This window comes from Oncorhynchus tshawytscha, unplaced genomic scaffold (genome assembly GCF_018296145.1).
Source record: "Oncorhynchus tshawytscha isolate Ot180627B unplaced genomic scaffold, Otsh_v2.0 Un_scaffold_4286_pilon_pilon, whole genome shotgun sequence".
NCBI lineage: Eukaryota > Metazoa > Chordata > Actinopteri > Salmoniformes > Salmonidae > Oncorhynchus > Oncorhynchus tshawytscha.
The window spans coordinates 235,001-247,500 of NW_024609708.1; the positions used below are offsets into that span (position 1 = coordinate 235,001).

Here is a 12,500-nt window from a genome sequence, read left to right on the forward strand (position 1 = left end):
AATGTGTGATGTGTGCTCTCTCTCTCTCTTTCCTCTTTACAGAAACTGTTAGAACAGATCCTTCAAAGGGCTAGTCACTGAGTGAAGCCAAGGATGAATGGTCCGAACGTACGTGATCTCCCCCCTCCTTCCAGCATACTGCCCTACTTTGAGAGACCCAACAACCATCAAGACGGACTAACGATTATCCCAACGACAGTATTAATGCACATTATAATTAAGCAACATCATAAAAATAAAAAAAGATAAACCATTTTTAAAAATTTGTAGTGAAAATGGGTGTCATTAGAAATGAAACAAAACGATGTTATAATGTTCCAATGTTTTAATGATAACGTCTTTCATCATCATATTACTGCTGTTTATGATCCAAAAACCCTGTTTGGTTTACAGAAGCACACTGGCTATGTGTTTTACTGCTCCTAAGCCAATCGTATCGAATCCTACTGAGAGCTGCTCCTAAGCCAATCGTATTGAATCCTACGGAGAGCTGCTCCTAAGCCAATCGTATCGAATCCTACTGAGAGCTGCTCCTAAGCCAATCGTATTGAATCCTACGGAGAGCTGCTCCTAAGCCAATCGTATCGAATCCTACGGAGAGCTGCTCCTAAGCCAATCGTATCGAATCCTACGGAGAGCTGCTCCTAAGCCAATCGTATCGAATCCTACGGAGAGCTGCTCCTAAGCCAATCGTATCGAATCCTACGGAGAGCTGCTCCTAAGCCAATCGTATCGAATCCTACGGAGAGCTGCTCCTAAGCCAATCGTATCGAATCCTACGGAGAGCTGCTCCTAAGCCAATCGTATCGAATCCTACGGAGAGCTCCAATGAATGTCTGTCTACTCTTCACCAGAAGCTTTCTGAGGGTATGTAGAAAAATGCGTAGAATACCGGTTTAGTTGTGGGATTACAATGTAACGAATGTTGTTGTTCTATGTTATCTATGTTATCTATGGTATCTATGTTATCTATGCATATGGGCTGTGTACTGTATTCAAGCCTTCCATTAAAAAAACTGTATCGTTGGCTCCACTAAATGTTGTTCTTCTATGTTATCTATGTTATCTATGCATCCTGCTTGTCTATATTATTCGTATTGATTTAGCTAGGCAGGTAAATCAAATCAAATGTATTTATAAAGCCCTTCATACATCAGCTGATATCTCAAAGTGCTGTACAGAAACCCAGCCTAAAACCCCAAACAGCAAGCAATGCAGGTGTAGAAGCACGGTGGCTAGGAAAAACTCCCTAGAAAGGCCAAAACCTAATAAGAAACCTAGAGAGGAACCAGGCTATGAGGGGTGACCCAAACAGCAAGCAATGCAGGTGTAGAAGCACGGAGAAGTCAATAAGAGTCAGCACTTCTCTTTAGCCTCCTTCTGATACCGTTTCCCCCGTTTCCCCCGTGTTTGGGTCGTGTTTGGGTCGTGTTTGCCTCGTGTTTGGGTCGTGTTTGGGTCGTGTTTGGGTCGTGTTTGCCTCGTGTTTGGGTCGTGTTTGCCTCGTGTTTGGGTCGTGTTTGCGTCGTGTTTGGGTCGTGTTTGGGCCTCGTGTTTGGGTTGTGTTTGCGTCGTGTTTGCCTCGTGTTTGGGTCGTGTTTGGGTCGTGTTTGGGTCGTGTTTGCCTCGTGTTTGGGTCGTGTTTGGGTCGTGTTTGGGTCGTGTTTGGTCGTGTTTGGGTCGTGTTTGGGTTGTGTTTGGGTCGTGTTTGGGTCGTGTTTGGGCCGTGTTTGCCTCGTGTTTGGGTCGTTGGTTTGGGTGTGTTTGGGTCGTGTTTGCCTCGTGTTTGGGTCGTGTTTGGGTCGTGTTTGCCTCGTGTTTGGGTCGTGTTTGGGTCGTGTTTGGGTCGTGTTTGCCTCGTGTTTGGGTCGTGTTTGGGTCGTGTTTGGGTCGTGTTTGCCTCGTGTTTGGGTCGTGTTTGGGTCGTGTTTGGGTCGTGTTTGCCTCGTGTTTGGGTTGTGTTTGCCTCGTGTTTGGGTCGTGTTTGCGTCGTGTTTGGGTCGTGTTTGCCTCGTGTTTGGGTTGTGTTTGCGTCGTGTTTGCCTCGTGTTTCACCCTCGTGTTTGGTCGTGTTTGGGTCGTGTTTGGGTCGTGTTTGCCTCGTGTTTGGGTCGTGTTTTGGTCGTGTTTGGGTCGTGTTTTTGGGTCTGTTAAAACGCTGTGTTTGGAAAACGTGTTTGAGCTTTCGTGTTTTGTGTTTGCCTGTCGTGTTTCACCCACCCTGTTTCACCCTCGTGTTTGGGCCGTGTTTGCCCTGCTGTTTGGGTTGTGTTTGCTGTCACCTTGTGCTTTCACCTTCGTGTTTGTCACCCTGTTTCACCGTGTTTGTCACCCTGTCACCTTGTTGTCACCCTGCTGTTGTTGTCACCCTGCTGTTTGGTCATGTTTCACCCTGCTGTTTGCTGTCACCCTGCTGTCACCTTGTCACCTTGCTGTCACCTGCTGTTGGGTCACCTTGCTGTTTGTCACCCTGCTGTTTGGGTGTCACCTTGTTTGTCACCCTGTTTGCTGTCACCTTGTGTTTGTCACCGTGTTTGCTGTCACCCTGCTGTCACCTTGTTGTCACCCTGCTGTTTGTCACCTTGTGTCACCCTGCTGTGTTTCACCCTGCTGTCACCTTGTGTCACCCTGCTGTCACCCTGCTGTCACCGTGTTTGGGTCCTGTTTCAGTCGTGTTTCACAGAATGTTTGTGGTCGTGTTTGAGATCCCTATCGTGTTTTGGGTCTGAGATGTTTGCCTAGGGTGGTTTTGGGTCGTGTTTGGGTCGTGTTTGGGTCTAGGTGGTTTGCCTCGTGTTTGGGTTTCGTGTTTGGGTCACCCTAGGGTGTTTGGGTCGTGTTTGCCTGTGTTTGGGTCGTGTTTGGGTCGTGTTTGGGTCGTGTTTGCCCGTGTCACCCGTGTTTCACCGTGTTTGGGGTGTTTGTCTGTGTTTCTGTTGTGTTTGGGTGGTTTGCCTGTGTTTGGGTGGTGTTTGGGTCGTGTTTGGGTCTGTGTCACCCGTGTTTGCCTCGTGTTTGGGTCATGTTTTTGGTCTGTTTGGGTCTGTGTTTGCCTGTGTTTGGGTCGTGTTTGCCTCGTGTTTGGGTCGTGTTTTTGTCTAGGGTGTTTGGGTCTAGGGTGTTTGCCTGTGTTTGGGTGGTGTTTGTGGTCGTGTTTCTGTGGTCTAGGTGTTCTGTGGTCGTGTTTGCCTGTGTTTGGGTGGTGTTTGGGTCTAGGGTGTTTTGTGGTCTGTTTGCCTCGTGTTTGGGTCGTGTTTGGGTCTGTGTTTGGGTTTCTGTGTTTGGGTCGTGTTTGCCTCGTGTTTGGGTCGTGTTTGGGTCGTGTTTGGGTCGTGTTTGGACCTGTCTAGTGTTTGCCTCGTGTTTGGGTCTAGAGTGTTTGAGACTTGAATCGTGTTTGAATCTAGTGTTTGCCTCGTGTTTGCCTCGTGTTTGGGTGTGTTTGCGTCTGTTTGGTCGTGTTTGCCTCGTGTTTGGGTCGTGACCTCGTGTTTCCTCGTGTTTGGGTCGTGTTTGGGACTGCCGTGTTTGCTGTTCACCTGTGTTTCACCTTTTTGTGTGTTTGGGCGTGTTTTTCGTGTTTGGGTCGTGTTTCACCTCTTCTTAACCTGTTTGCAATGTTTTGTTATACAAGTTGCCCATGTGTTTCTGGGTGATGTGTCACCCTGTTTGGGTCACCTCTTATATAGGGTGTTTGTCACCCTGTTTGGGTCAGTGTTTGCCTCGTGTTTGTCATGTTTGGGTTGTGCTCACTGCTGTCAACACTATGCTGTCTAAACGCTGTGCAATGGTCAAAATGAGCTTTTCTTATTGGGGTGAACTGAACAAGACCCTGTTGTCACCTTGTTGTCACCCTGCTGTCACCCTGCTTTCACCTTGTTGTCACCCTGCTGTCACCCTGCTGTCACTCATTGTAGAACCTGCTGTCACCCTGCTGTCACCTCTGCTGTCACCCTGCTGTCACCCTGTTGTCACCCTGCTGTCACCTTGTTGTCACCCTGCTGTCACCTTGTAGTATGTCACCCTGCTGTCACCTTGTTGTCACCTTGTTGTCACCCTGCTGTCACCCTGCTGTCACCTTGCTGTCACCCTGCTGTCACCCTGCTGTCACCTGCTGTCACCTTGCTGTCACCTTGCTGTCACCCTGCTGTCACCCTGCTGTCACCCTGCTGTCACCCTGCTGTCACCTTGCTGTCACCCTGTTGTCACCCTGCTGTCACCTTGTTGTCACCCTGCTGTCACCTTGCTGTCACCCTGCTGTCACCCTGCTGTCACAAGGAAGCTTTGAAATCCTCTTCAGTCCCTTTCACAGAATCTCATGTGGTCTGAGATCCTCTATCTAGGGTGGTTTCTGTGGTCTGAGATCCTCTATCTAGGGTGGTTTCTGTGGTCTAGGGTGGTTTCTGTGGTCTAGGGTGGTTTCTGTGGTCTAGGTTGGTTTCTGTGGTCTAGGGTGGTTTCTGTGGTCTAGGGTGGTTTCTGTGGTCTAGGGTGGTTTCTGTGGTCTAGGGTGGTTTCTGTGGTCTAGGTGGTTTCTGTGGTGTAGGGTGGTTTCTGTGGTCTAGGGTGGTTTCTGTGGTCTAGGGTGGTTTCTGTGGTCTAGGGTAGTTTCTGTGGTCTAGGTTGGTTTCTGTGGTCTAGGTTGGTTTCTGTGGTCTAGGTGGTTTCTGTGGTCTAGGTGGTTTCTGTGGTCTAGGTGGTTTCTGTGGTCTAGGGTAGTTTCTGTGGTCTAGGGTTGTTTCTGTGGTCTAGGTTGGTTTCTGTGGTCTAGGTTGGTTTCTGTGGTCTAGGGTGGTTTCTGTGGTCTAGGGTGGTTTCTGTGGTCTAGGGTAGTTTCTGTGGTCTAGGGTAGTTTCTGTGGTCTGGGGTGGTTTCTGTGGTCTAGGTTGGTTTCTGTGGTCTAGGGCGGTTTCTGTGGACCCTGCCATCATTCAGAGTTTCAATCAGAACATGATCTAGAGACTGAATCTGGAGACTGAATCTGGAGACTGAATCTGGAGACTGAATCTAGAGACTTGAATCTAGAGACTTGAATCTAGAGACTTGAATCTAGAGACTTGAATCTAGAGACTTGAATCTAGAGACTTGAATCTAGAGACTTGAATCTAGTGACTTGAATCTAGAGACTTGAATCTAGTGACTGGATCTGGAGACTGCCACCTACTTGCTTACTGTCTACGTGTGTATCTACATGCCTGACTTGTTGTGTGTTTCGGTGACTAATGACTGTTTCATGTAAATATTAAATATATACATCACACTCCTCTTAACCTGTTTAGTCCAATGGTTTTAGATTATACAAGTCAATCAATGACCATGTGGTTTCTGGGTGATGTCTTCTTATAGATACAGGTCTCTACCTAGCCATAGGGTCAAGAGTAGTGCACTATGTAGCACCATGTAATGAATAGGGTGGGTCCTGGTCAATAGTAGTGCCTTATATAGGGAATAGGGTGCTGGTCAATAGTAGTGCCTTATATAGGGAATAGGGTGCTGGTCAATAGTAGTGCCTTATATAGGGAATAGGGTGTCTGGTCAACAGTAGTGCACCTATATAGGGAAGGGGGGTACTGGTCTTCCTCTAGTAGTCAGCACTATGTAGGGAATAGGGGTGCTGGTCAATAGTAGTCAGCACTATGTAGGGAATAGGGGTGCCCTGGTCAATAGTAGTGCACCATGTATAGGGAATAGGGTGGGTCCTGGTCACTGAGATAGTCAGCACCATGTATAGGGAATAGGGTGCTGGTCAATAGTAGTGTCACTATGTAAGGGAATAGGGTGCTGGTCAATAGTAGTGCACTATGTAATAATAGGGTGCTGGTCCTCTTCCTCTGAGATACTGTCAGCAGGGAATAGGGGGTGCTGGTCAATAGATACTGTCAGCACCTATCCAGGGGGGTGCTGGTCAACTGTAGTGCCTTATATAGGGAATAGGGTGCTGGTCAATAGTAGTGCACTATATAGGGAATAGGGTGCCATTTGGGATATGCCCTTGGTTTTCAGCTGGTTCTCCACCGATCTGAATAGGTTCTGTTCTGTCTTCCGGTCCAAACTCATTGTAGAACATGTTAAGACCTTGTTTTTCTGTCGGGAATAATATCTCTTGAGAGATGTTCTCTTATTTGTTGTTGTTGTTGTTGTCCCACATAATATTTCTGGGATATAATTAATTTTCTCTAGTATTCCTGAGACCTAGAACTGTAGGCTATGTTTTTCATATTGTATCACTGCACTCTCTCACACAGACACAACCAGGGCCTCTGAATGAACAATAGTGGACATGGGGAAATAGAGCTGGACCACAGTTAGTTACAATGGCTAATTAAAAGCGCATTGCTAATATGCTGATTTGCTTGTAGTGTAATGATGTAGGTTAGCTCATCAAATGCATTATAGTAATGTATTGTGTGTAATGTAGTGAGAGGCTGGCTGGGGTTCAAGCTGCAAATATCTCCTTTCTTCAATTCTGTTGTTGTCGTAACGTCTGCAAATCTGTTTACGCGACAAAATGAACTATGATTTGATTTGTTATGCCACTTCATGATATATCTGTAGCACTAAAAGGAAAACAATGTTTCTATCAATTGGCGTTGAATGTAGCCAGCTACCTTTCTAGTCCAGATAGCACAGAGTCATATGCTACAAGTCATTCCTATACAACTTATTCCTATACAACTTATTCCTATACAAGTTATTCCTATACAAGTTATTCCTATACAAGTTATTCCTATACAAGTTATTCCTATACAAGTCATTCCTGTACAAGTCATTCCTGTACAAGTCATTCCTGTACAAGTCATTCCTGTACAAGTTATTCCTGTACAAGTTATTCCTATACAAGTTATTCCTATACAAGTCATTCATATACATGTCATTCTTATATTACTCCATCTCTCCTTTATCCTCTATTCTTTTTCCTTCCACCTTCCTCTATATCGAGATTCTCTCTTCTTCCCTTTCCTATATCGCCTATTCTCTCTTCTTCCACCTTCCTCCCTTTCCTATATTGTCTATTCCCTCTTCTTCCACCTCCCTCCCTCTTCTATATCCTCTATTCTCTTTCCTAGTCCACCAGGGTAGCCTAGTCCCTCCCTCTCCTATATGCCATATCTATTCTCTTCCTCTGAGATACTGTCAGCACCATGTAATACCAGGGGGTGTCCTCTTCCTCTGAGATACTGTCAGCACCATGTAATACCAGGGGGTGTCCTCTTCCTCTGAGATACTGTCAGCACCAGGTAATACCAGGGGATGTCCTCTTCCTCTGAGAGACTGTCAGCACCATGTAATACCAGGGGGTGTCCTCTTCAGTTGGCCTTAACGTTTTGTATATCATATGAATACAATTGAATGCAAATAGATTGTTGGCCTATCCTGAAGTCTCATAATGTTTCTCCACTTCACAGGACTGGCCACGTGTTGAGGCTGGTCATTTTATGTTGAATAATTCATGTGATGTTATTTTAGTTTATTCTACAATAGATGAATGTAGACCTATTGCATTTGTAGAGCAAATCAGACCGTGTGTGTGAGTACAGGGCAGAGGATGTTGTCACTGTTTAGAGCTGCAAGGAGACACGGCGGGTTCATGAGAACAGTCTGGTGAAGCCATGTTCCTACCCACCACTGTTAACCCACCAGGACTGCTTTTTACACACCCACCAGGACTGCTGTTTACACACCCACCAGGACTGTTTTACACACCCACCAGGACTGCTGTTTTTACACACCCACCCAGACCAGGACTGTTTTTACACACCCGCCAGGACTGCTTTTACACATCCGTTACCCCCCTATCGGGGTGGTAGGGTATTTAGCCTGTTCCGCCATATCGGCGCAGCAGGGTAGCCTAACCCACTTCTCCTACCAGTTCGGGGCGGCAGGGTAACCCTAGTCTGCCATATCGGCACGGCAGGGTAGCCTAGTCCGCCATATCGGCGCGGCAGGGTAGCCTAGTCCGCCATATGAGGGGTTCCGGTAGGGTAGCCTGTCCCCAGTCCGCCATATCGGGCGCGGCAGGTTGCCTAGTCCGCCATATCGGCGCCAGGGTAGCCTAGTCCGCCATATCGGCACGGCAGGGTAGCCTAGTCCGCCATATCGGCAACTGGCAGGGTAGCCCAGTCCGCCAGTTAACCATCTTGGCCGGCAGGGTAGCCTAGTCCGCCATAAAGGGGCGGCAGGGTAGCCTAGTTCCGGTTATCGGCGCTAGGTTTTAGCCTAGTTTTTCCGCCATATGGGGCGGCATTAGCCTGCTGTTTCTTTAGAGCTTTGGACTAGTATCCGAATCAGCTTGCAATTTCAAATCCCTGAGCTGACAAGGTACAAACCTGTTCTAGTTTTGCCCCTGGACAAGACCAGTTAACCCACTGTTCCTAGACCAGTTAACCCACTGTTCCTAGACCAGTTAACCCCAATGTTCCTAGACCAGTTAACCCACTGTTCCTAGACCAGTTAACCCACTGTTCCTAGACCAGTTAACCCACTGTTCCTAGACCAGTTAACCCACTGTTCCTAGACCAGTTAACCCACTGTTCCTAGACCAGTTAACCCACTGTTCCTAGACCAGTTAACCCACTGTTCCTAGGCCGTCAATGAAAATAAGAATTTGTTCTTTAACTGACTTGCCTAGTTAAATAAAGGTAAAAAACATTTTTTTTAATTTTTTTTACACACCCACCATAACTGCTTTTAAGTCGACTGTCTCTTACGGCTGCTGAATAAAATATTGAACCAGAATTACCTCTGCTGTGAGAGGGTGTGTCTGAAATATATTATTCAAGTCCTCTAAGTGTACTCTCTCCTTTTTCTCTCTCTCTCCTTCCCTCTCTCTCTCTCTTTCTCTTGCTGCAGCGCAGAAAAGCGCTTATAACGGCGCGCCTTTGCGGACGGGGAATGTAAAGACGGATTGACGTCCGTAAGGAGCGCTTCTGGAGAAGCACATGGTCTCGTTAACGAAAGACAACACTTCGCTAGTCTGTAAATTCCTTTTTTTTGGAGGAACTCCCTAACTGTTGTCATCGGAAGGATAATAAACGACCACGACCACCTATTTCAATGTAGTTAATGACACGTTTACTGGTCAAATTGTGGGGCTTCTCTCCAAAGTGCTTGATGCGCTTTTAACATCGTTGGATGTAAAGTCTGTTACAGGGGAGTCGGAGGTTGCTGGAGTGGAGTGGGTGAGGAGGATTTCCTAACCGTCTCTCTTTCCTCATACTTGATCATATTTCACGAAGTCCTTTGGGTGTTACACATCAGCTGTTCCACTGTATATTATGGTCGTGCTGCCGTGAGACAGTTGGATAGTCTCGACCCGTTCATCCGCTGCCGTACACCCGCACAATGACCTACCGGCGGACCTACGGGAGTCAGACCTACGGGAGTCAGAAGTTTACCGTGTTTTTAATAGCTCTTCACGTCTTGTCAATTACAATATGCTTCGGTGAAGATGTGCGCTCCTCCAACAAGACCACTGAAGGTAAGAAGTGGAGACCGAATTAAATGTATTTTGACAAATGCATTTTTTCTTGGCTTTGCAAAAAAAACAGGCGCTACAATTTAACAGATGAATCATTATCTGACATTTCCCCCTGGGCACACACTGATTGAAACAACGTCGTTACCACGTAATTTAAATGAAATAACGTTGAACCAACATCTGTGCCCAGTGGGTCTTTTGTATGTTTGGTTTCTGTGTAACAGTATAACTTTAGACCGTCCCCTCGCCAATACCCGGGCGCGAACCAGGGATCCCTCTGCACACATCAACAACAGTCACCCACGAAGCGTCGTTACCCATCGCTCCACAAAAGCCACTGCCCTTGCAGAGCAAGTGCCCTTGCAGAGCAAGGGGAAACCACTAATTCAAGGTCTCAGAGCAAGTGACGTCACCGATTGAAACGCTATTTAGCGCGCACCACCGCGAACTCGCTCGCCGTTTCACATCCGTTACATCTGCATCATTCTTTAAATCAGTGAAATCAATACGCCAGCGCTATAAACACTTGGTTATAACACTCATATAATGTACGATGCCCCGCTATAATATTCAATCAGAAAATAATCTGGGTAAGGTGTTATTGGAGCAAGGTGGAAGATTTTTGCAATTATGAATTGTAAAACATTTAGTAATTAGGCGGATGGAGAGATTGCAGTTTCACTGATGATATTCTATTAAGATGAAGGTCTCACAACCATCTTAAAACCATGACAACTTTAGTAGAATAATAGTTGAAAGTTAACTAAGATCAAGAGCATAACACATCAATCACATCTTATTCAGATGGTTTAGAGGAGCAGAGCAGACAGACAGACAGACCTTTAGGAGAACAGAACAGAGCAGACAGACCTTTAGGAGAACAGAACAGACAGACAGACCTTCAGGAGAACAGAACAGACAGACAGACAGACCTTTAGGAGAACAGAACAGAGCAGTCAGACCTTTAGGAGAACAGAACAGAGCAGTCAGACCTTTAGGAGAACAGAACAGACAGACAGACAGACCTTTAGGAGAACAGAACAGAGCAGTCAGACCTTTAGGAGAACAGAGCAGACAGACAGACAGACCTTTAGGAGAACAGAACAGACAGACAGACCTTTAGGAGACCAGAACAGACAGACAGACCTTTAGGAGAACAGAACAGAGCAGACAGACATACCTTTAGGAGAACAGAACAGAGCAGACAGACGTTTAGGAGAACAGAACAGACAGACAGACAGACAGACAGACAGACAGACAGACAGACAGACAGACAGACAGACAGACAGACAGACAGACAGACAGACCTTTAGGAGAACAGAACAGAGCAGACAGACAGACCTTTAGGAGAACAGAACAGACAGACAGACCTTTAGGAGAACAGAACAGAGCAGACAGACAGACCTTTAGGAGAACAGAACAGAGCAGACAGACAGACCTTTAGGAGAACAGAGCAGACAGACAGACCTTTAGGAGAACAGAGCAGACAGACAGACAGACAGACAGACAGACAGACAGACAGACAGACAGACAGACAGACAGACAGACAGAGACAGACAGACAGACAGACAGACAGACAGACAGACAGACAGACAGACAGACCTTTAGGAGAACAGAACAGAGCAGACAGACAGACCTTTAGAAGAACAGAACAGACAGACAGACCTTTAGGAGAACAGAACAGAGCAGACAGACAGACCTTTAGGAGAACAGAACAGAGCAGACAGACAGACCTTTCGGAGAACAGAGCAGACAGACAGACAGACCTTTAGGAGAACAGAACAGACAGACAGACAGACCTTTAGGAGAACAGAACAGAGCAGACAGACAGACCTTTAGGAGAACAGAGCAGACAGACAGACCTTTAGGAGAACAGAACAGAGCAGTCAGACCTTTAGGAGAACAGAACAGACAGACAGACCTTTAGGAGAACAGAACAGAGCAGTCAGACCTTTAGGAGAACAGAGCAGACAGACAGACCTTTAGGAGAACAGAGCAGACAGACAGACCTTTAGGAGAACAGAGCAGACAGACAGACATTTAGGAGAACAGAACAGAGCAGTCAGACAGACCTTTAGGAGAACAGAGCAGACAGACAGACAGACCTTTAGGAGAACAGAACAGATAGACAGACAGACCTTTAGGAGAACAGAACAGAGCAGTCAGACCTTTAGGAGAACAGAACAGACAGACAGACCTTTAGGAGAACAGAACAGACAGACAGACCTTTAGGAGACCAGAACAGTGACATCCGTCCCACCTTATTCAGATGGTTTAGAGAGTCACTGTGTTATTGAGATGCTACAGTAACTGTGTGTGTGTGTGTGTGTGTGTGTGTGTGTGTGTGTGTGTGTGTGTGTGTGTGTGTGTGTGTTTGTGTGTGTGTGTGTGTGTGTCAGCATTTCCCTCTGTACCTTTTGACCAGAGGTAGACCCTCCTTAGCCTAAGGAAAGCACTATCTGAGAAAATGCATACATTGATATCACAGTGTGGAGTGTGCGTGTGTATGTGCCTGTGTGTATGTGTGTGCATGTGTGTTTGTGTGTGTGTGTGTGTTTGGGTGAAGCTTTCACTTCTGTGAGGTGTTTCTTATCAGGAGAGCAGATCAGAGCAGTCAGACAGACAGACCATCAGGAGAACAGAACAGTCAGACAGACAGACCATCAGGAGAACAGAGCAGAGAGGCAGACCATCAGGAGAACAGAGCAGAGAGACAGACCATCAGGAGAACAGAGCAGACAGATAGACCATCAGGAGAACAGAGCAGAGAGACAGACCATCAGGAGAACAGAGCAGTCAGACAGACCATCAGGAGAACAGAACAGTCAGACAGACAGACCATCAGGAGAACAGAGCAGAGAGACAGACCATCAGGAGAACAGAGCAGACAGACATACCATCAGGAGAACAGAGCAGACAGACAGACCATCAGGAGAACAGAGCAGACAGACAGACCACCAGGAGAACAGAGCAGACAGACAGACCACCAGGAGAACAGAGCAGACAGACAGACAAACCATCA

At 46.7% G+C, this 12,500-nt stretch overlaps 1 protein-coding gene across 1 annotated transcript in view; it reads left to right on the top strand.

Moving 5' to 3' along the window:
* Positions 1–1,026, top strand: part of LOC121845599 — a 34,494-nt gene extending 33,468 nt beyond the window's left edge. Inside the window, exon 10 of the mRNA XM_042317138.1 lies at positions 43–1,026. Within this exon, the coding sequence (XP_042173072.1) occupies positions 43–81 (39 nt within the window). The 3' untranslated portion in view covers positions 82–1,026. The remainder of the gene's footprint in view (positions 1–42) is intronic.
* Positions 1,027–12,500: the final 11,474 nt, after the last annotated feature.